This window comes from Cydia fagiglandana, chromosome 26, assembly GCF_963556715.1.
Source record: "Cydia fagiglandana chromosome 26, ilCydFagi1.1, whole genome shotgun sequence".
NCBI classification, from domain to species: domain Eukaryota; kingdom Metazoa; phylum Arthropoda; class Insecta; order Lepidoptera; family Tortricidae; genus Cydia; species Cydia fagiglandana.
Window position 1 is genome coordinate 3,005,638 of NC_085957.1, and position 24,639 is coordinate 3,030,276.

The 24,639-nt window shown below is 39.1% G+C and overlaps 2 protein-coding genes across 2 annotated transcripts in view; one reads left to right on the top strand and one right to left on the bottom strand.

Moving 5' to 3' along the window:
- The window catches only part of LOC134677586 (limbic system-associated membrane protein-like), a 322,342-nt gene that overhangs the window by 66,350 nt on the left and 231,353 nt on the right, over positions 1 to 24,639 (bottom strand). Inside the window, exon 3 of the mRNA XM_063536064.1 lies at positions 21,266 to 21,309. The gene's annotated coding sequence lies outside the window, so the exon portion shown is untranslated. The remainder of the gene's footprint in view (positions 1 to 21,265; positions 21,310 to 24,639) is intronic.
- LOC134677724 (uncharacterized) lies at positions 2,914 to 4,475 on the top strand. Its single transcript, XM_063536187.1, has 2 exons — positions 2,914 to 3,931; positions 4,342 to 4,475. Exons 1-2 carry the CDS (start codon positions 2,987 to 2,989, stop codon positions 4,351 to 4,353), a joined length of 957 nt encoding a protein of 318 aa, XP_063392257.1. The 5' UTR covers positions 2,914 to 2,986; the 3' UTR covers positions 4,354 to 4,475.

The following is a 24,639-nucleotide window of genomic DNA, read 5'->3' on the forward strand; positions in this document are numbered from 1 at the left end:
GCCTGGTGACAGACGGACGGACGGACGGACGGACAGCGAAGTCTTAGTAATAGGGTCCCGTTTTACCCTTTGGGTACGGAACCCTAAAAAGAAGTGTATAAAATTTCCTGTGGTTAAAAATAATGGATTTTGTCTATGAATGAAAAACACAATTATTACTATAGTTTGTTTTTTTTAGCATTAGAAATAAGGTAAACAATCTTGACGTGTCTTTTAATTGAAAAACACATTTTAAAAATAAGTTACGGCAAATATGTAACAATTATAAATCTAATACGATCATTTATATTCTTCTGCTTTCATAAGTAATCGTTTTTGATTTTTAAAAAACCTGATAACACTGAGTATGTGGGGGAACTCGACTCTTTTAGTATGAAGGCGCCGAAGGCGCCCGGCTTTGGAACGCGTACGTCAGGCTACGCCCGACACTTTTAGTATGAGGGCGCCGGAAGCGCCCGGCTTTGGAACGCGTATGTCGGGCTACGCCCGACTCTTTTAGTATGAGGGCGCCGAAGGCGCCCGTCATTGGAACGCGTACGTCGGGCTACGCCCGACACTTTTAGTATGAGGGCGCCGAAGGCGCCCGGCTTTGGAACGCGTATGTCGGGCTATGCCCGACTCTTTTAGTATGGGGGCGCCGAAGGCGCCCGGCTTTGGGACGCGTACGTCGGGCTACGCCCGACTCTTTTAATATGAGGGCGCCGACGGCACCCGGCATTGCAACGCGTACGTCGGGCCCCGCCCTAATCTTTTAGTATGAGGGCGCCGAAGGTGCCCGGCTTTGGAACGCGTACGTCGGGCTACGCCCGACACTTTTAGTATGAGGGCGCCGAAGGCGCCCGGCTTTGGAACGCGTACGTCGGGCTCCGCCCGACTCTTTTAGTATGAGGGCGCCGAAGTCGCCCGGCATTGGAACGCGTACGTCGGGCTACGCCCGACACTTTTAGTATGAGGGCGCCGAAGGTGCCCGGCTTTGGAACGCGTACGTCGGGCTACGCCCGACACTTTTAGTATGAGGGCGCCGAAGGCGCCCGGCTTTGGAACGCGTACGTCGGGCTCCGCCCGACTCTTTTAGTATGAGGGCGCCGAAGTCGCCCGGCATTGGAACGCGTACGTCGGGCTACGCCCGACACTTTTAGTATGAGGGCGCCGAAGGCGCCCGGCTTTGGAACGCGTATATCGGGCTACGCCCTACTCTTTTAGTATGAGGGCGCCGAAGGCGCCCGGCTTTCGAACGCGTACGTCGGGCTACGCTCGACACTTTTAGTATGAGGGCGCCGAAGGCGCCCGGCTTTGCAACGCGTACGTCGGGCTCCGCCCGACTCTTTTAGTATGAGGGCGCCGAAGGCGCCCGGCTTTGCAACGCGTACGTCGGGCTCCGCCCGATTCTTTTAGTGTGAGGGCGCCGAAGGCGCCCTGCTTTGGAACGCGTACGTCGGGCTCCGCCTGACTCTTTTAGTATGAGGGCGCCGAAGGTGCCCGGCTTCGGAACGCGTACGTATCTTGTAAAAAAATTGACTGTTTCATACATTTTGGCTGATCAGGACTTCTATACCTATTCACGTTATAAAATGTTGCAGGACATTAAAAAAACACCATGTATAGCAGCCAAACAAATTTCTTTTGCAAAAACCTTCTTGTATCGCCGTAGTCGCGTAACACGCGGATAAAATCCAGAGCGCTTGTAGATTCATAGTTCGAATCACCTAACCGATTAATTAATATTTTATCTGGCGCATGCAAGCAAACCCGGGTGCAAAAGCTAACAATATTTATATATTTGAAATGTGCTAATTGAGCTCTTTCCGATGATGTATAACACATCATCATTACTTAATTTTAGTTTTTTGGTTCGTGACTTTATGACCTCTAGAGGGCGCAGTGTTCATTTTTTTGTGACGCCATATAGCCTATAACCAGCGGACGATTAAGACGATTCGAATGACACATCGTTTGTTAAATTATAATAAGTACTTTAGAAGTTATGAGGGAACAGATGAACATACATACATACCCACATACATACCGGTCAAAATCATAACCCTCATTTTGCGTTGCCGTAGTCGGGTAATAATTATCAGGGGTCGGACAAAAAGTGCGGATGACGTAAAAATGACGTAATCTTGCACACAGGATGATGTTTGAGTTTGTATTTAAACTTCCGTGTGACATGTAGTAACAAAATAGTATTAATGAATTAACAAAATAATCGTAAATAAATCCATGGAATTAATAATACAGGTGGTAGGGTGATGTAGTGAATAAAATAAATTTCACGAAACTTGTTACCTTAAGGTATAATTATTTCTACGTTTCCGACATGTTTGGTTGTCTCCAAATGTCTTATAATATTGCTTACCTTCGTTGGTATATCTTGATTACAGCAAGAGCAGTATACGTGTTTGTCACGTACCTCCAAAAACGAAAATTGCCACAATATTCGAGTAAAGATGACATTTTAGAGCGTTTTCTTATACATTAGTAAATATAAATTTTAGCTAAATATAATCGTGAAGATACAATAGCTAAACAATAACGAAGTCAATTTATTGTTCATCTGATTGACAATGTGTCAGTCAAAAACGTACTTACTCATTTCAAGTGGCGATATCGTTTAATAAAGAGGTTGATAAATGATAAGTGATAATTGTTTATGAAAATCAAAAATACTATTTGAAATCATCCTATAAGTGGTTTGACGTCATCCGCACTTTTTATATATGTATATTGTTATATATGTAATATGGGGTAGATCTAAGTTTACATGCGCCGACTAGAGGGTAGGGAAATATTTATGTATGTCAGCTTGTCAGTTCTGAATTACACACGATTGAGATAGCTCGGTGTTTCATTGCTGCTCCTGGATATACCTAAAGGCCCCTTCTAGTTACATACATAATAATCTGGCGACGAGTCGTGATCGAATCAGCGAGTGCGCGAACGTATTTGAGTGATTTGAGTGATACGAGTATCTTGTGCGAACAGAATGGCAAAAATGGCGGTTGGCAAGATGGACGCGTTTGATCGGAACAAAGATAATTGGGCGACGTATATAGACCGGCTGGAGCAGTATTTTATAGTAAATGATGTGCAAGATGATCGCAAAGTACCATTATTAATTACCGCGATGGGAGCAGATAGCTACGATTTATTAGTGACCTTGTGTACTCCGACTAAACCATCAGAAAAAACCTACAGTGAACTTGTCAAACTTATGTCAAATCATCTGCAGCCGCGGCCTAGTGTTTTAGCGGAAAGATATAAATTTCGTCAACGCAAGCAGTCGAAAAATGAATCGATAGCGGATTTTATTGCGGACTTGCAAAAGCTAACTAAATATTGTGAGTTTGGTACGTGGTTGGATGACAGCTTACGAGATCAATTCGTGTGTGGATTGTATAATGAGACTATTCGAATGCGGCTATTTACGGAAAAGGACCTGAAGTTTGCTAAGGCTAAGGGATTAGCAATAGCGATGGAGGCAGCAGAGGTTAATGCGGCAGCGGTAGAAAGTCGAGGTCGGTCATCAGGAAATGACGCCACGACGCCATGTTTTTCTATAAGCAACGACAAGCATTCAAATTTCAAGACGCCATTACGGAACACACGAAGTTATCCGAAAAGCGACGAGCAAACCAAAGTAGTTCGCAACGAAGTTAACCGATGGAGGCCGAACGGACAGCGGCCGAACAATAGTTATCGGGGACCTGTGACGTCGAGATCAGCTGACGGCAGCCGCGCGCAAGTAGGTCAAGGACATGGGACGTGCTCAGCGTGTGGTGGTGCGCATGCGGCTCAGACGTGCAAATTTCGACTTTATGTATGCCGTGTTTGTAATCAAGACGGACACTTGAAAAAAATGTGCCCGAGGTTGACAAAAGTTAACTACGTTGAGGATGAGTATTCGGAAGAGGAAACATATGACTTAGAGGTAAATCTTTCCTTTGTAAAAGAAGATAATTTTAGTAAATATAAACCCTATTATGTGACCCTGAATGTTAACAATCACGATATTAAGATGGAGATTGACACAGGTAGTGCCATAAGTTGTATTAGTCCAAAAGTTTATGAAAAATATTTTTCTAATTGTGAGCTTAAACCGGGTCATCTAATATTAAGATATTACTCGGGGGAGAAAGTTCGTCCGTTAGGTAGATTGAAGCCACTAATTAAGTATAAGGATCGCTCAATGCCGCTCGATTTGTTTGTTATAGAGGATGGTAAAACTAATTTACTGGGCAGGCAATGGTTAGTTGAGTTAGGAATTATTAAGGTTTCGATCGAGTCAGACTTGATTAATTATGTAAAAACATCGAAAGATTTTAATCTGTCAAATTTCAGTTCCAGGTTTAAGAGTGTGTTCTCGGAGGGCCTGGGGAGGTACAACGGCGGGCTAGTGTCACTGCGAGTGCGGCCGGACGCGCATCCCGTGTTTCTACGCGCGCGCCCCCTGGCGTACGCGCTGCGCGAGCCGGTGGAGCGCGAGCTGGAGCGGTTGGAGCGCGACGGCGTCATCACGCCCGTCGAGACCTCCGAGTGGGCGACACCTATCGTACCGGTGGTCAAGTCTGACGGAACTATACGCATCTGCGGAGATTACAAGATAAGTCTTAATAAACATTTAGATGTGGACCGTTTTCCTTTGCCTAGGGTCGAAGATTTGTTTACAAAATTGCATGGAGGTCAAAAATTTAGTAAAATTGACCTCTCTCAAGCATATGCGCAATTGGTGCTGGATGATACTGCCAAATACACTGTGATTAATACGCACAAAGGTTTATTTAAATACAACCGGTTGATTTACGGTCTATCCTCGAGTCCAGGCATTTTCCAAAGGATTCTAGAACAGATGTTTGCAGATTTGCCGAAAGTGGGTGTGTTCCTAGACGACGTAGTCATTACGGGCGAAAATGACAAGGAACACACAGAAAACCTTTATAAAGTGTTTGAACGGCTCGAAAAATACGGTTTAAAGATTAAAAAAGATAAATGTTCTTTCCTGGCCAATTCAATTACCTATTTAGGTTATGTAGTTGATAAAGAAGGACTCCACACCTGTCCCAAGAAGGTTAGGGATATTTTGAATGTAACAACGCCTAGTAACGTGTCCGAGTTACGTTCTTTTCTTGGAATGGCGATGTACTATGCGAAATTTGTGAGAAATATTAGCACAATACTGACACCCTTATATGAGTTGCTAAAAAAAAATATTAAATTTGAGTGGTCTCAGCCTTGTCAGGAGGCTTTTAATAAGGTTAAACGATTGTTGGCTTCCAGTGAGGTGCTGGCCCACTACTCGCCAGACCTCCCACTGATTCTGACGACAGATGCGAGCAGCGTGGGCGTGGCCGCCGTGATATCGCATGCATGGCCGGACGGTACGGAGCGCCCCATAGCCTACGCTTCGCGAGTATTGAACAGCGCGGAGAAGGCATACTCACAGATAGAACGAGAGGGACTTGCCATTATTTATGGAGTAAAGAAATTCCACCAATACTTGTACGGCCGCAGATTCATTTTGAGGACCGACCACAAGCCGTTGGTGACGATCTTCGGAGACAAAGCCGGGATACCGGTGATGGCGGCCAGTCGCATGCAAAGATGGGCAATTATTTTAGGCGGCTATCAATATGATATTGAGTATGTGCACACTACTAAAAATGGAGCTGACGCCCTCTCCCGACTACCGCCGATCAGGCCCGATAGTATTCAGACCAGTGAGGAAATAACGTATCTGAATTTCGTACAAAACTTTTTGCCCCTTACCAGCCAGGACGTCCAGAAAGCGACGGAGAAAAATATTATTTTAAGGCAAGTACTTACATACATCAGAGGAGGGTGGCCAGCATCTTCTACTAGCGAAGAATTAAAACAATTTTTCTCCAGAAGGCAGGAACTGTATGTCGAAGGTGGCTGTGTAATGTGGGGTTATCGTATGGTAATTCCAGAAGACTTAAGAGCCAATATTTTAAAGGAATTACACAGCAGTCACCAAGGTATGGTCAAAATGAAGAGTGTTGCTCGTAGTTTCGTTTGGTGGCCAAATATTGATAGTGATATAGAAGCGATGAGTCGAAACTGCGCTATTTGCGCTGTGGAGGCTTGTGCACCACCCCGAGTTAAATCTCAACCCTGGCCATACTACTTGGAGCCCTGGAGTAGGCTTCATGTTGACTTTCTGGGACCTTATGAAGGTAGGACTTTTTTTATTTTGATCGACTCAACCACTAAATGGATTGAGGCTTTCCTAATGACCAGGACAACAGCAAAGGCAGTAATTAAGGTGTTGCGGGAGACTTTCGCGAGGTTCGGACTGCCAAAGGAAGTCGTGTCAGATAACGGACCGCCGTTCACAAGTCAAGAGATGGATGAATTTATGAGATTAAATGGAATAAAACATACATTTACAGCACCATATCACCCAAGTTCTAACGGGGCCGCAGAAGGTGCAGTTAAGCTGTGTAAAAGAGCTATAAAAAAAGCTATAAGAGAAAATCAAGACATAGAGGAGACATTACAAACTTTCTTACTGAATTACCGTAACTGTGAGCAAGGTACTACGGGAGAAACTCCTGCTATGTTACTACAGAAACGACGACTTCGTTCTAGATTGGACCATTTAAAGCCTACCTGCGCAGTTGAAAAGAGAGTCCATCGCGCTCAACATAAACAGATCGAATCAGCAGGAGGTATTTTACCTAATCAAATGGACGAAGGGGACCCAGTATGGGTACAAGAATTTAACGCGAGGGATAAGTGGGTACCGGGAACAGTATCAAAAGTAACGGGTTCTCGTAATTACGTAGTGACAAAGGAAAATGGTACCACATGTAGTAGACACTTAGACCAATTAAAGTCGCGATTCGCGTATTGTTTGCCAAGCTCTATTCCGTCAGACAGCACCCCGCAGGTGTCACCCGCCCGCGCGTCGGTGCCGCCGCCGCGCTCCCCGCCCGCGCCCGCGCCCGCGCTTTCGCCCGCGCCCGCGCCGCCTGCCGCGCCCGCACTGACACTAGCCCCGGCCCCGGAATTGAAACGCATTAGAAAACCACCTGTGCGTTTTGGTTTCGAAATAGATTAAATTTAATAACGCTGTTAATATTTCATAATTATTGTATGCTTTGTTTTTCTTTATTTACCTAGTTAGTAGTACAGACTTAAAACAAACTTATTATGTTATTAAAATTAAATACTTTGCTCTTAGGGAGTTACCGCTCTTAACTGTATTGCTTAAATAAGTTAATTATTACCTCTACTATTATGTTTAAAATTGGTAGTATAAATTAAGAAGGGGGGTGTTATATATGTAATATGGGGTAGATCTAAGTTTACATGCGCCGACTAGAGGGTAGGGAAATATTTATGTATGTCAGCTTGTCAGTTCTGAATTACACACGATTGAGATAGCTCGGTGTTTCATTGCTGCTCCTGGATATACCTAAAGGCCCCTTCTAGTTACATACATAATAGTCCGACCCCTGATAATTATATATCTAATAATTGCTCGTTTAAAGGTAAGATAACACAAAGGAGAAACAAAAAGAAATTACCTACTCGCACCAGTCTTGAACCCCAATCCTCTTGCACGTATTTCCACGAACATACCGTTACGCTATTGCAACATACTTACGTTGTGTGAAATTGTCTACTACAAGGATCGCGGAAACACTGTTTGCATGTGTGAGTAATAGTAGGAAAAAGCGTGACAGCAACACTCCGTCGAATTAAAAAGGTGGTTTTTGCACAATGAAGTATTCAATGTTTATTTTAATAGTTCAATATTTACTTAAAGAGTGCGCGAAACATACTTTTAAGTATACAAATACCAAGACCATTTCACAAAAAAATAAAATCTGAAATTTTGCAAAAGTGATGCCATCTAGCGAGAGTTAAGTTTTGAGTAACCTAGGCGAACCACCTTAGTTGGCGCTTTTTTACCGTTTCCAATATTTGTGTTCATATGAACGCTTAAAAATCACTTGTGAGTCGTACTGCCACGTACGCATCTCAGCAAAGCCATACTTTATTTGCTATTACGACGTATTATTTGAATATAGCTTGAATATTTCAGGAATATGTAAGCATAAGTTGACATTTTTAAGGTGAAACTAATAATAATCTTGACGATTGACACCAAAAATTGACACTTGACAGCCAACTGACAGCAGCGCCGGCGCTTTTTTAACGCTTGTGAGAACAGATACACGGAATTCCGTATGCTCTATTCAATTTGACGCCAACGCTCAACGCCGAAAATCGAACAGTGCTCGATAAAAAAGCGCCGCGCTTAAAAACCGCCTTCGTGTGAATACATACATGGTTATCCATTTGTGTCATTCAAACGCTTTTTTAACGCGCGTTGAAAAAGCTGCCGTGCGAACGGGGCCTTAAAGTGTCATTCTTTGGAACTTGCTAACTATGTAAACAAACCGCCATATTGAAATTATCAAAAATGATGAATTTACTAGTGACTTTTGTTTACATAGTTAGCAAGTTCCATAGAATGGCACTTTAGTTAGCTCCTAAATAATTCTGTCATAATATTTACTGGCAAAGTTGATATGATAACATGACGGGATGTAAAAATCTAACAAAACAAGCGTTATTAGTAGTTTATGTGACTGCTACATAATGAGAGGCATTAAAATACGAGTGTGGGTTTAAGAAACGAACGTTAGTGAGTTTCTTAATAGGATCACACGAGTGTTTTAATGCCTAATTATGTACAGTTACATACACTACTTTATCTAAACACATACTTAAAACTAACTAAAAGATGAACTGTACCTCAAATGACGGTGAATGAAAACTTTTTTCACGCATGTCACACATCCGTAGTTTTTTTAAATTCCTAAACAAAAGAATGAAGTCCCTATTCTCATGTCACTCGAGATCAAATATCGTGCGGTTTATATTTAAAAAACATACTAAATTGACGTTTCGTATCGATAACTGTTTTAATATCTATGGATACTAGAATAGAGACCTACTTGAGTTTTGACTGCTGTTCCAAATTTAAACTCATAACCTACAAAAATCTATAACGTTATGTACATTAAAGTACAAATTTTCCTACTACCACAGATAAGAAAGTTCTCATAGTAAAATTGGTTGTAATAAAGCTTGTCATTTCTTACGGTTTCTGAACGCAATATAGAGCACTAATGACATGTGTGTAGATAAAATCTGTTTCACCATTTTATTAAAATAAATGTTCGTATTGTATCCGCCAGGGTCCCATATTTCGGAGTTAAGTATTTGAAATGGACCTAAATTGAATTAAACATGATGTACGCTCATGCCTTGTTGTATGCGAGAGGGTCTTTACAACAATTTGTTTAAATAAAAATAGAAGATGTTTTATTTACAATTTAGGGAATAAATCGAATTATTTTATTGAATATTTTGTTTTGTGTTTTTTTTTCCTTGGTTACTTTTTCATTTATATCATTTTATGTTTGATCTCATCTCAGCCGAATGACGTCCACTACTGGACAAAGGCAAATGTTTGATCTACTTATACCGGGTGTGGCCTGTAATATGAGCAAAACAATTAACTGTAGGTTGTATGTACTCCTCATACGGATCAACATTTGTTCAGCGACTTTAGAAAATAACTTGTAGTTTGATTTTTAATACACTTTAAAGGTTATTCAAAGGCGCAATGTATTGCGAATTTTGTTATGTTTATGGCTTGACAAGCAACGTCAATCACAATGATATGACGTGGCGATGGCGTCCATTGAAGATTATATTTATTTTGTATGAAAAATAGGGAGTATAAATACTTCATAATTTTTAAAAGTTGATGAACAAAAGTGTCACCGTTTGAGGAGTACAATCTATGTTTTAATTATTTGCTCATGTTACAGGCCACACCCGGTATATTTTTAACAAATGTTGTTCTATTTCCATGATTTTATTTTTCTTTATATTTCGTTGGAGTAAAAATATATTTTATTTAATGTTAAATGTGACCTTGAAATTTGTTATTCATCAAATATTGTACGTTGTACTTACTTGTAGCTCCTTTAAGTAAATATTTTTCGGGTTAACCCTGGGTTAGTGAATGGTGCAAGAGTGTACCTAAGTCTAAAGGGGTTAAATTGAAGGGTTTTAAAAATTTCTACACGAACAAAATCTCTCGGAGAAAATAATTATTATAACCTGTAGTACCTGTACTCATTTTAACCTCAAGCCGCCCAGAGACCTATAAAAAGGTCTCTTGTTACATTCTAATTTGGACTTTGTGTTGACAAAATAAAATTTCATTTTGTTTGGCAAGGTTTGACGTATGGGCGGCTAGAGGTATACCAGTAGCCTTACCACGATATGACACTAATTGACGTTTAAGTTAGCGACTGTGTAAACTCGATCGCACTGATGTATTGAATATAGCTCTATGGGTAACGTATTGAATATTTGTACGCCATATTATGGTAAAATAAGGAATGAGACTGAAAACTTTGTATACCACCCATTGTACCCTTATTTATGCAAATAAATATTTTGATTTGATTTGATTTGATTTTAGAATGGAATAGAATAGAATAGAATACATTTATTTACGTCTCATCATGGCTGGATACCTATTGGTGCGATAGAGTACTCGCAGACGCTAACGTACTTAATTAAATATCAAAAACCAACTCGTGGTAGCCAAGATCTACATGGCAGTGTTCATTATTTTCATATAACTATCTTCCTCCCTCGCGACTGGTACACATCCCTCGCGACTGGTATACATCCCACGGGATTGGTATATCCGGCACGTGGCCCATAGATCAAACGTCATGCGACGGGACCCAGACCCCAAGGGAGACATCTAATTAGTGTATCGATTATGTTTCTAGTACTTCGATTTCGTATTTTTTAGGGTTCCTTAAAAATGGGACCCTATTACTAAGACTCCACTGTCCGTCTGTCCGTCCGTCCGTCCGTCCGTCTGTCACCAGGCTGTAACTCAAGAACCGTGATAGCTAGACAGTTGAAATTTTCACAGATGATGTATTTCTGTTGCCGCTATAACAACAAATGCTAAAAACAAAATAAAATAAATATTTAAGTGGGGCTTGTTAAAACAAACGTAATTTTGGCGTTTTTGCGTCCATTACGGAACCCTTCGTGCGCGAGTCCGGATTTTTTTTACTTAGATGACAATGAAAATTCCCGAATCTATGTTTATATTGTTCATTGATCCTCGTTAATTGTCTAACCAACAAACAAAATCTTAAAATAATAAACACAACTGTCACTCCAAATTTTTTTCTTATCGCTGCGTTTCCGACAGCCGAAATCCATCCGCTTTAACGGACGACTGCATCAATTCCCCATATCCTTGTCACCCCACGCACGCGTGAACTGCGCACGAGACTGTCGCGTGTCCTTTGTTATCGTGGCCACCCTACTGTTATACACGACAATATAAAACCAACTCTAACTACTAGTAATAAGGTGAAAATTCGTTTGGTATTCTTTTTGGGGATTAAATCGCGATCGTGACTGATGCTTGTCAATTGTTATCAAGCGTTAAGTAAAAATGTACTTAAACATGCTTGTTTTAAAGTTCAATTTAGCTTGATATAGTTTTTCGGCAGAAAAACGTAAGTCAGGTCGAAGCTTAAGAGCGTGTAGCGTGTTAAAGCATCAAAGGTTAGCTAAGTTAACACGAATCGTGTACGAAAATAGTCGTTACGGTATGGTAATAAGGGTGGTTTGTTTGGTGTATATTTAAGTGATTATTTGACTTGATAAATGGGCAATTGGCCGGTCCTATTAGTTGGTAGTTTCGGGTTCGAAGTTCCCACGGGTACGAAATGATACTTTTGATTTGCAATTTGTTTTTGGAAGGGTTAATTTTATTTGCACAAGTAAAGTCTGAACGTTTATTTTGTGATTCGTTGGATAAACATTGGGTGTGTTAAAAATAAAGACATTTTTTAATTAGCTTTAATGTGGCATTCATTTACTTAAAAATATGAGTTATGCATTTTACCTGTAGATATCCCTACTAGGTAATAGGTATTAAATGTATAAAAATATTTTCCATAATGTCAAGATGCAGGGAGGAAAATGGGTATGTATAAAGCGGTCGTCCATTATCCTCTTAAGTACCCGGAAACTTAAGCACCTACCCATCGATAAACGTTTTAAATAGCCCCATAACTCAAAATATAAGTTTCATCGTGCCCCAACTTAACTCTTAAAATTTATCATCCCGAATAGTTCGCGATTTTAATATAGAAATTCCACCGTATCTCCTAAACCGTAAATCAACACGGAGTTTGGAAGAATTCGCCTAAGTTGGTAAGTTTGCCTAATTCTGCATTGTTGGGGAGCGCTGCATCGTTCAGATTGCTAAGTTAGTTAGAAGAATTTGGAAACGGCTACGTATCCAACAGTTTACTAACGTATTCGTATAAATAACTTAAAAAATATGCCCCACCCTGCTTAGAAATGAAATGATTTTTAGTATTCCTTTAAAAAAATAGGTTTAATTTGTGTAAAAAGAAAAAAAAAAACTAGTTAAAAGAATGCTAGAATTAATTCAGACATGCTCGATGGTTAGATTAATGAACACTGTGAACAGTATTTCCGAACCAGAGAGTAGTAAAATAGTCAAGACTGCTAACTTCCATACAACGCCGAGTTTTATGTCATTGTTATACAGCCACCATCAGATCGCCAATCGCCAACAAACTGCCCCGCAGTTTGGCGAATCTTTGTACTGTGGTACAAATATTTTATATTTCTATGTTATTTTCAATAAAAAAAAGATATATCGGAGCGGCCGAGGTGCTCAAAATATCTGAACACGCACTCTAACGCCTTGACAATAGAGGCGTGTTCAGATATTTGTGAGCACCTTGGCCGCTGCGATATATCTGATGGCGACTGTAGGTGGCGCTATAAAATACTGCAGTGACATTTTTAGGCGTTACATTACGTAGATATGTACGCAATTGTACGCAGTGACGAATTTGTAGTCTTTGTAGGCTCCAGACCCTATAGCCGCCCATTTCGCAGCACCCATCATATTTGACGACATTTTAAGTTATTTCTTGTTATCATCAGCGAAATTTTTTGTCACAATTTTCCGCCCCTAATTTATTGCCGCCCTATACCTCGTTTTTTTTAGCATTAGAAATAAGGTAAACAATCTTGATGTGTCTTTTAATTGAAAAACACATTTTAAAAACAAGTTACGGCAAATATGTAACATTTATGAATCTAATACGATCATTTATGTTCTTCTGCTTTCATAAGTAATAGTTTTTGATTTTTAAAAAGCGTTTTTCAATTAAAAGACATGTCAAGATCGCTTACCTTCTTGCAAGTTCTTTCTAATGCTAAAAAAAACGAACTATAGACCCGGGCCTACTGGACCTTAGGGCTAATCCGCCACTGATTGTACAGTGTCAGACTTTAAATTTTGATCAATCTAAGGTCCAACCTAATTTGGTTTACAATACTAACGGTATGAAATGCCCATTGTGAAGTAAACCCTAACCCGGATTCTAATCCTGGTAAATAACAATGAGGCACACAGGACACGGGATCATCATCATCATCATCTCAGCCATAAGAAGTCCACTGCTGAACATAGGCCTCCCCCTTTAGGACACGGGATAAAGTGTCATTCTATAGAACTTGCTAACTATGTAAACAGACCGCCATATTTAATTGTCTCTGAATAATGAATATACTAGTGACTTTTGTTTACATAGTTCGCAAGTTCCATAGAATGACACTTTAAGCCGACCACTGACTAACAGTCCGCCGGACGATATCGGCCGGTCAGTTGTACGGAACTGTCAAATTTTGTGAGTGGTCGGCTTTACGTTGTATAGACGTTGTCAGTCTCATATTCACTAGCCCCTGTCCCGTTAGTCAGTCAGGCACTACACCGGATCATGAATAAATTAAAAATAAATTAATTATCGCGGAATGAGCGCGGCCATTTGTCAACGTCACCCGTATCAGATGGCCGCTGCTGACTATATTAGTTTTACCGGTGATTGTTTATTGGACAGAGCTACTATATCAATGTTGGGTAAAGGTGCATAATGAAACTTGGAAAGAATAGTTATTTACGATACAAGTGCGAAAAAGAGGAAATTCGAAACGAGTGGCGATAAATTAAAACACGACCGAAGGGAGTGTTTTAAATTGACACGAGTTGCGAATTACCTATTCGCACGTGTATCGTACAACGTTTTACAGTACATATGGCCCTTTAAACTTGACATCGCACGAAAAGTGCTATTTTACGCACTAGTGCGGAAAAATAGGACCATATGTACTGTAAAGCTATTTTACAAGCTTTTATTTACTTTCACCTAACCGTTGTCTGTAATCAAATCTTGCAAGTTAAATTTGATCCACTTCCCGGTTTCCGATTGAGCTGAAATTTTGCATACATACGTAAGTCGGGTGACAATGCAATATTATGGTGTCATCGAGCTGATCTGATGATGGAGACAGAAGGTGGTCATAGGAACTATGTGATAAAACAACGAAACCTAATTGTGTTTGGGGTTTTTAGAATTGTCTCGATGAGCATTAGTTGCATGTGGAAAGAAAAGTACAGTCAGTGATAAAAGCGTGTACTAAAAATTTAATTTTTGCCAAAAACTTATTTTATAGTAAAGGAAAAATGAAAAAAAAAATGGCGTTAAGATAAGTACCTATAAGTAGTGCTTGAGAAAGGAGACCTAGGCTCTCCGAAACATGTCGCCTGAGTGCGAGCAAGTGACTCTAAACCGTAAAATTAATCAATTTTATTTTATTTTTAAATTCGAAAATGTACATTTTTCATACAATTTCCATTTCGGGAGAAAACAGTTTCCGGCCTGTCTGTCTAATAAGAACCTTTATCTCGAGCACGCGGGGGGCAAGATGTTTGTGAAGTCCCCAATCCGCATTAGACCCGCGTGGGGACTAAGTATACCCAAGCCCTCTCATGTTTGAGCCCAGGAGTGGGACTTGTATAGGCTAAATTATTATTATAGGGTCAAACAGAAAACTGTGTTACGTCTTTCCTGTAGACATACACAAGATTTAAGGGCTATAAAGGTAAATTTTCTTATTTAACCCTTATCCACGTGAAATATCTTTTATTTGGAGAGCTATGATAAAATCATTACTTTTGTACATGCCCACAAGCTGTTAACTAGTGCCCACAGGAGAGAAAAATGTACAGTTCGCGCGAACACACTAGTTTTCTCTCCTGTGGGCAATAGTTAACAGTCGTTTGTGTAATTAAATATGTGTACAAAACGCGAGAGTTTAAAGTGTTATATAAGACACATTATAGTTCCAGTTCCGCACGTTAAACATATTATACTATTTACAATGTAAGTTAAACACAAGCGGAGTATCATAAACGTATTCAATCATCTCGTCCACAATTTCAATTAAAATTTCAATCAAACTAATTACGAACTCCGACGCTAACTTGGGGGCCATTAAATATTAAAATTGATATTTTAACATACTAATAGTGCCACAGGGCGGACACGCCGCGGATATCATTTTGGTGTTAATAGTAGTTCATACAGAGACACCGCAATACATACGTACATACAATTTGATCTCTAGTTATTCTCTGTATTTAGGTATTTAAATAAAAGTAAACAAAATCTACCCTTAAATGGCTCCTTAAGGCAGTTGAGGGTAGATAAAAACATTATATGATCAAATAATGTACCTAGGTCGTTCAGCGACTGATCCAGGCGGTTTTGTATTTGGTTGATTAACCAATACATGTTATAACTATCCGAAACTGTACAAATTGTTTGTTCCTTTTTAGGGTTCCGTACCCAAAGGGTAAAACGGGACCCTATTACTAAAACTTCGCTGTCCGTCCGTCCGTCCGTCTGTCACCAGGCTGTATCTCACGAACCGTGATAGCTAGACAGTTGAAATTTTCACAGATGATGTATTTCTGTTGCCGCTATAACAACAAATACTACAAACAGAATAAAATAAAGATTTAAATGGGGCTCCCATACAACAAACTTTTTTGACCAAAGTTAAGCAACGTCGGGAGTGGTCAGTACTTGGATGGGTGACCGTGTTTTTTTGCTTTTTTTTTTGCATTATGGTACGGAACCCTTCGTGCGCGAGTCCGACTCGCACTTGCCCGGTTTTTTGAAATAGTTAAAGATACAGACTATAGGTACTTGAGAGTCACAACCGCCGCCATACAATTGAAGTTAAGTTCTTATTTTAAAACTATGTCCTGAAATAATACGAACACTGACTAACATGACTGATAATCAAGTTGTAACTTAAATCGGGTGTCCCTAAAACCATAGCGTTAACTTAGAAGTTTGATTTTTTTACTGAGTATATGGTTTCAATTTCAACTCGATACTTCCACGCGTTCCCGAGATAAATGATCGTGACAGACGGACGGACGGACGAACGGACGGGCAGATGGACGGATGGATGGACGGACGGACGGACAACAAAGTGATCCTTTATGGATTCCGTTTTTTTCCTTTTGAGGTAGGGAACCCTAAAAACTGTTTTTATTTCTTAGCACTTAATGTTGCTTAACCACACTTAACCTACTTTATGTTGTAAACATGTAATTTTAACGCGTCTTGTTAACTCGTAAAAGAAAAGATCGTTAAAAAATTGGAAAAACGTCGGTGTATTAAAACGCCATAACTCATAAAACGTATATTTTTTATGACCACTTAAAAATGAGCAAGATATTGTTTTATGCTGATTAATATTAACTCGGAAAAAGATTAACTATACTTTGATATAAATAAAAGTAATATTCTTGAAGGTTTTATAAATAGCGGTTTTTTTTTGACTTTGTATTAACTGTTTATTAAAGTTCCAAATTAAAACAGATATTAAATAACAAAATAAATGGCGGCTTTTGTATTTATTTATGTTGTGTAAATGTATATTATGGAGATTTCTTTATCATTAAAATATACATTACCTATACTTAGGCCGTTTCAGCATTTACGGACACCCCGTCGGCAGTCTTAAAAGTGACATTCCATTTCCAACTGCAGCTGCAATACTGTTCATTTTACTATGGAAACGCCGAAATGGAATGTCAATCTAAGATTAAATATACCCACTGACAATACATTTCAATTTATATAAAATATGTAACATACTATCAATTGTATAGCTATACAACAAAAACCTGTAAAACACTAAAGAAACTTTTTATTATTACGTATGTGACTGAGAAATCAAAAGGTGGTTTAATTTTATTCGTAGTATTTATTCTTACTAATGAAGTGAAAAGTTATTTCCACCTATGAATAATTCACTTATAATGCTCGCTCGCGCCAAAAAATAACTTTGCTCACTAGTGGCACAAATACTTATTTAACTATTCAACAATCCAACTCACCCAACAAAGTTTAAATTTGATAAATCCGTACGTATTAGTTCACTCAACACTTCACTAAGTCTAAAAACAGTTCCCAAAACTTCCAACTTTTTGTTAGACGTAAGTTACAAAAATACAAATCTCTGGAGCCTTTTAAAAGTCACAATATTGTCCAAAAACTTTGTCACATAATTAAAAAATAAATACTCTAGTAGGCTCTGTCTAAATTAAACGTGGCGTGGTTTCAAATCTGTAGTAGATTCACAGAAAAAAATAATTAGCCGAACTCTTTGAGTAGTTAAAAAAATAAATTTTGCTCAATATCCTAAAAGCAATTCAAACTGGTAACACATTGTTCCCAAACCAAATAATATGTCCAATTACTGTTATGCAACATTTCTATCAGTATTTACGGAAAAAATACCAGATTACGAACTAAGGGAGGGTGCTGTGCGTCCGACCAATGCCAAGGGCAGGAGGGTACTGAACGCGAAGGAATAGGGGTGTTATTGCTATCGCTATACTAACTCGAGCGAGTCGAAAGTTAGGGCAAGCCATGCGGTTAAAGCCCAGTCTAGACGGGACAATTTTTAGGCAATCTGATCAAATTGTCCGATCAAATCAGGCAGTGCGTCCGCTAGAATACCAATTTGTGAAGCCAGTATTTTCGTTTTGGACAATTTTTTTAATTTAGAGAGCTCAAATATCACTATAAATATAAAATTAAATTTGAAACTGACTCCAATTTCATTTCTGATCAAATCGGTCGATTCGATCACCCCGTCTGGACTCCACTTATCACACCGTGGACCCGCACGACTCCCCGGTGTGTGAATTCTACAGTGCTAAAAAATTCAAGTGATTTTACACGTCCCGTAGAAGAGAGGCTGAAATAAACTTGATAATTATATTATATTTTATATGACGTGTGTGGATTATAAATTTTAGTGCTATGAAATAATTATATTACAAGAAATTGTTAGTCTAGTCACAACTACCACAGTTGATTCTGTATGTAATATAAATATGTAGACTACTTAGATACAGTCTAGTATACGGATTTACATAAAATTTCGTGTGGATTTGCATATTTACGTTGTCTTCATACGTGTTATAATCATAAAGGCATAAAAGTTACGGCGGCGTCTGGATTCTACCGCAAGCCACGTTATTAAATAATATATGCACACTTATTAAACGTAATATACAAAATTCTATCTTTACAGACTTACCAACAAAAAGATTTTTCACCTCAGCAGCTCGAACAAGGGTACTTTGCTTCTTAAAAACAGTGAGCAAAGTGCGATTTTGCTCACTGAGTCATTTTGTCTCACTCAGTGAGCAAAATCGCATTTTGCTCACTTAGTGAGACAGTATGAGTGAACAAAACCGCATTTTGCTCACTGAGTGAGACAAAATGTCAATCAAGTTACTTTTATAGTCAAATGTCATTTCAACATGCGGGGTCTAATATAAGTTCGATATACCTACTTGGGTTCTATTATCTTTGTCCCTCTAGGTATGTTCTCACTGCTTAGGGTGAAAAATTTTGTGTACTACACGAGATCAAAGTTATTTACATCTCGTGCGCTTTTGAATCCCTTACTACGCTCAAGATTCTAAATTAGATTCACTCGCTACGCTCGTGAATCTATTATAGAATCTTTCGCTTGCACGGGACTCAAAATAAGCACTCGAAGAAATATCAAACTTTGATCTCTTGTTGTACAAATAACTATTGTCTTTGTTAAAGATTTAATTTTTTATACAATCCTAACTTAATAGAACCACTTTGAATATACATAAATGACATAATTCTAATACTCTCTTTAGTCTTTGACGTCCCAGATTTTTATAAATAATGACGTTTTCCATTACGTTAACTTTTTACGGTAATGACTGAATAAATGAGTTAGGTAAGTATTTTTATAATACCACGTCGGTGGCAAACAAGTATACGGCCCGCCTGATGGTAAGTAAACCAAAACACTGTAAACATAACCCTCTTTCCGCGGTCGGGTAAAAACGCATTTTTTGCGGTATAAGAAGCATATTACTTGGATCAGGTAACCCTCACCGAGGGTCCCTCCCTCCGCTTTACGTCTCTTGGGTGTTGTCTAATAGATTCCTAACACAAATGTAATGTTTTCTAGCTTCTGCGAAAGGGACTTGTTGTCTATGGCGCTTACGCCATTACTAAGGGCGTGTAGGTAAAATTTTCATATATAATGTTTCTGCAGTTTTTAGGAGTGTTTACTCGTTTAGGGATTTCTTTCATATAATAATACTTTCAAATTTGGGCAGCCATGGGCCTTATTTGCGGGAATATAAACATTTTCACACTATTTTATAAAAAATAAATACAATAGACATGGTCATACAATACAGTGGATGGACATATTTTTACGCTATTTTATGTGAAAATTAAAAGACGGTAAGTATTTTTTTTAATAGCGATTGACCAACTGACACAATAATGACAGAAAATAAGCAAATCACTACACATTATTAAACAAAGTCCCCCACTGCGTCTGTCTCTTTGTATGTTTGTGCGCGGCGAGGCGGGTCGTATCGCTAGCTAGTATACTATAAAACTGCAAAACAAATGTATGGAAAATGTCCCATAGCATAGTCTAATAAAACATGGTCTTCTCTTCCCAGAGTGACACAAGCCTACGTCACAATAACATGGCCGCTATATATAGCGCTATCGCATATAATCATATAGCGCTGTCGCATGATGACGTAGGCTTGTGTCAGTCAGGTGACCTAGAAAAGACGGGAAGAGAGTACCAGGCGGAGTATATTATTATACCATGACCCACAGTACTTCCCTTAACGATTCTCTAAAGAAAAAAGTAAGTAAGCGACGTAAGCGCCATCTACAACAAGGCCCCTTATCGTAGATGACGTCACAAATCATTTGTTTGAACAGAGGGTACGCCACGCACTGCGTTTGAAGAATTTTCATTAATAAATAACCTTAAGCATTCGATTACTGTTAAACCCAAGGAATGTAACATATAACATTCTAGCTACTGCCTCCGACATCTTCAATTGTGATTTACGTGAAAAACCTTTCGCTATATTTTTGTATTTCGGAGCGGCCGAGGTTCACAAAAATATCTGAACACGCACTCTAACGACTACACAATAGAGGCGTCTTCAGATGTTTGTGAGCACCTTGCCGATATATCTGGCCAGATATATTCAAACAAATAATTTGTGTCGTAATCATGACAGTACACCAACGTGACAGGTGCGACAATTCGACAAGTCTCATTGTTGCTGACGTCACAGGCAACCATGGGCTACGGTTATCGCTTACCATCGGGCGGGCCGTCCTGTTTGTCATCATCATTGTATTATTTAAAAAAACTTTATTATATCGGCAAAAAACAGCAAATGAGTTCTGTGTCGGAATTTTGTGACCAATTGTCATATTTCTTGTGACAATTGTCATTAGCTTCGCAAACTAAGTACATAGTTATTAACTGGCGATATAGTGGAGTTTTTATAAAATTATCATGTTGGTGGCAAACAACCACACCGCCCGTCGATGGTAAGCGGTTACCGTAGCCTATGGAGGCCTGTAATGATGATGATGTAAATGAAATAGGGCCCTGAAGGCGAGTCTCTGGATGTGGATCAATAAAAAAAAGTAAAATATCAGTCTAAAAAAATCCGAAACCGGAAATGTCGACACGTTCCCGTCACGGGTGTATCACAAATTAATTATGCTGCTATACCACTCTAAGTCGGGTAATTCGCCAGTAACTGGTCACTTTTAGTAACTGGCCACTTACTGGCGAATTATCCTGATACCTACAATATTTTTTAATTCAAGGATTTTTTTAGAAATTACATTAGAGAAAAAGTATTTAAAAATGTACTTACCTCATTAATTCTCCCGGTGTGGGTTTTTTTATTGTTATTTTTATCTGAAACAACGAAACAAGGTGATATAAGTAATAAAGTATTGATAGGTATCTGGTAACACTGCGGTATTATCAATCGATTGAATTTATAGTCTGTCAAGACATTTCTGTCAGTAGAAAATAGCGGCAAAAAAAATGTACGCGCGAAGGATATATTTCACGTGCGACTGCCTAAAACCTTCGCACAACCTGCAGCTGCCAGACCACTCCGTTCTACGAATAAATTACATTCGAACATAACAATTTCCTCATAGTTGATGTGAAAAGCAGTATGTGTCACGCGGTATCAAAATTATTGCGTCTTGGGCGTTAACACTTGAATCACTCATTACGCTCCTGAATCCTGAATGAACCTGAAGCTATGGATTCTATTGTAGAATCCATTCTATTGCATTCTATTGTAGAATCCATAGCTTCATTCAGGATTCAATGTACGCCCTTGGCGGAAATATATCATTTTGATCCCTTGTTACACAAACTACTACTTATTGTCTGCAGTGGCGTAGCTAGCATGGGTGGCACCCGGTGCGGAAATTGTGGGTGTCACACCAAAATTCAATCAAAATTGTAAAATATATTTGAAAAGAGTAATTGTAATTTATGTTAAATAGCTCAGGATTTACTCCATCGCTTTAATTTTAAATGATTTTACGATTTTTTATAGGTGGCACTGATGTTCACGGACCGCCCCCGCCGCCCCCCCTGGCTACGCCACTGATTGCCTGGTAGAGGCGATAAGCTGGTAGAGCCGACTACGAGCAACTTTTTCGACTGAGCTGGTATAAAACCACAGTATGCCAACTTTCCAGCCGCTGGAAGCAGATTTAGTTCAATTGATTTTATTTTATTTTATTTTATTTTATTTTAATAGGTACAATAACATAATGCAGGCAAACAACATTATAAAATATTTCTTACATAAGCAACTTATACATTACTTACATTACGATTATAATTGTACACAACATTATCATGGAATAATAATTATTAAGCTAAATACCAATTTTGACTAAAAAATCTTCTGTTATTAAGGATAATAAAAGAATATAGTACAATAAATAGTTATAGCACGATAAGATAATAAGTATTTACTTACAATTTTGGGACAACAAAACATTTTTGAACTTAGGTAAAGACATGTTCAAAATATCTAAATCAATATCCAAGTTATTATATAAACGACACATTCTAAAGATAGGCGCATTATTGGATACATTGTTATTAGGAACCATAGGCAAGGCAAACAATTCTCGATTCCGCGTTCTCTTATTGTAGGCTCTAATGGAGACATAATCCATGAGGTTACTGTCGAGACCACCATGCACAATTTTATGGAGTGTAACCAGATCAACAACATCGCGTCGGGACGATAGTGATTGTAAATTATATGCTGACAGTCTATCTGTATATTCGGGAAGCGCACGACGCGTTTTATTTTTAGCGGAAAGGTATCGTAAAAACTTTGCCTGTATTGATTCCAATCTATCAGAGTGTGTTTTATAAATTGGGTGCCAAACCGACGAGCAGTATTCGAGCGTAGTTCGAACTAATGCGGAGTACAGAACAATTAGGCTGTTTGACACTTTGAAAGGTTTTGCAGTTCGCTTGATAAAACCAAGCATACGATTGCATTTCAACACCATATGTTCATAGTGACAACGGAACGACAATTCACTATCCAATATTACTCCGAGATCTCTAATGGAAGAAACCCTAACTAATCGTTTGCCGTTAATATTGTACTCGTGATTGATCCAGTTGGTTTTTTTAGTGAACGTAATAGACTGACATTTATCAATATTTAAAAACATGAGGTTAGTGCTGCACCAATCAAATATTAGGTCTATATCTTCCTGGAGGATGAGGCAATCATTTTCAGTATTGATGACTTTAAAGATTTTTATATCATCTGCGTATGCGAGACATTGCGATTTAATCCTATTTAAAAGATCATTCACGAAAAAAATAAATAATAATGGACCCAGATTGGAGCCCTGCGGCACGCCTGATTCAGCCATAAATGGAATAGAGTCATAACCGTAGATGCTAACGATTTGGGAACGTCGATAGAGATAGGACTCAAACCAACGCAATAAATTTCCATGGATCCCAAGATGATTCAATTTTTTCACCAGTATGGCATGGTTCACTCTGTCGAACGCCTTAGCAAAATCTGTATAAATAGAATCGACCTGCTTCTTTGCTTGAAAGGACAAACACAGTTCCTGCACATAGGAAAGAAGGTTAGTTGACGTTGAACGCTTCTTTACAAATCCATGTTGGCACGGGCTAAGCAAATGGAGAAAGTGACTATAAACCTGAGTGAAAACGACACCTTCAAATACCTTGGCGAAGCAGTTTAATATGCTGATAGGACGATGATAGTGAAGTTGAAAGGTTTTTGTTTACTTAGTTATACCGCGTGTGTTGGGAATAGAGATGGGAACATTCCCGTTCCCGTTTCTATTATTCTCAGTTTTGTTAACCACTCTAGTAAACGTCAGATTTTTGGCGCCAGGCGTAAATGTAAAGTTTATGCTTCCGATGTAGCCCACAAGATGCAAAACTTACTATAAGAAAACGTACGAGAACACTGTAGATGGTAGCACTTGGTTTGGCTATATCAATATGTTTATGTTTCCAATTCAGGCCACGAGATGGCAGACCCTTCAACGCGAACGGTCCCTATATCTGTCCGGTTCGGGTGGGAAATGAGTGTTCGGAATGGGGCTGGCTGTTTCAGTAGTAACCTAGGAGAAGTTTCGCTCGCGGTGGTTTTTAGCAGCGTCTTTTGTTGTCATACTTGTATCTTTCGCTAGGCGACCCACAGAGATCGATGTTAAGCGTGACGAGCTAAAGGCCAGACCACCTGTGGCCATCACGTATAATTACGTCGGAGGGGTGCTGACCTGCAGCGAATGTGGCCGCACATTTGCTGCATAGATTGGCTACGTCCGTCAGCTGAGAGCGCTCTCAGCGATAGAAAAGCAGTCGCTGTAGCCGAAAACGGCTAGGAGATGATGAGAATACGCCATTCATTAATTAGTTTCAATGTTTTCTAAACTCGGTAACACTAGTTTTAAGGCGGGAACATTCCCAACAACGGTACATCACTACTCGAGCACATTCGAGAGCTGTTCTGAAAGTTTTCAGCTCCCGTCGTGTTCATGCGATGTAATTTCAATATTCGTTTTTAAACTAACGTTACGTTTCTATTGTGCTGTACAACTGCTTTTTTCTGTCAACATTGGAGTTGTTGATAAGTAGGTATGGTATAATTATAGTAGGTTCATATGGGGCATTATCTATGAAAAGGGACCTTATTGTCGATGG

What these genes read in the sequence shown, in the direction of transcription:
- LOC134677724 (XM_063536187.1), top strand. Translation starts at nt 2,987, where the DNA reads ATGGCAAAAATGGCGGTTGGCAAGATGGACGCGTTTGATCGGAACAAA.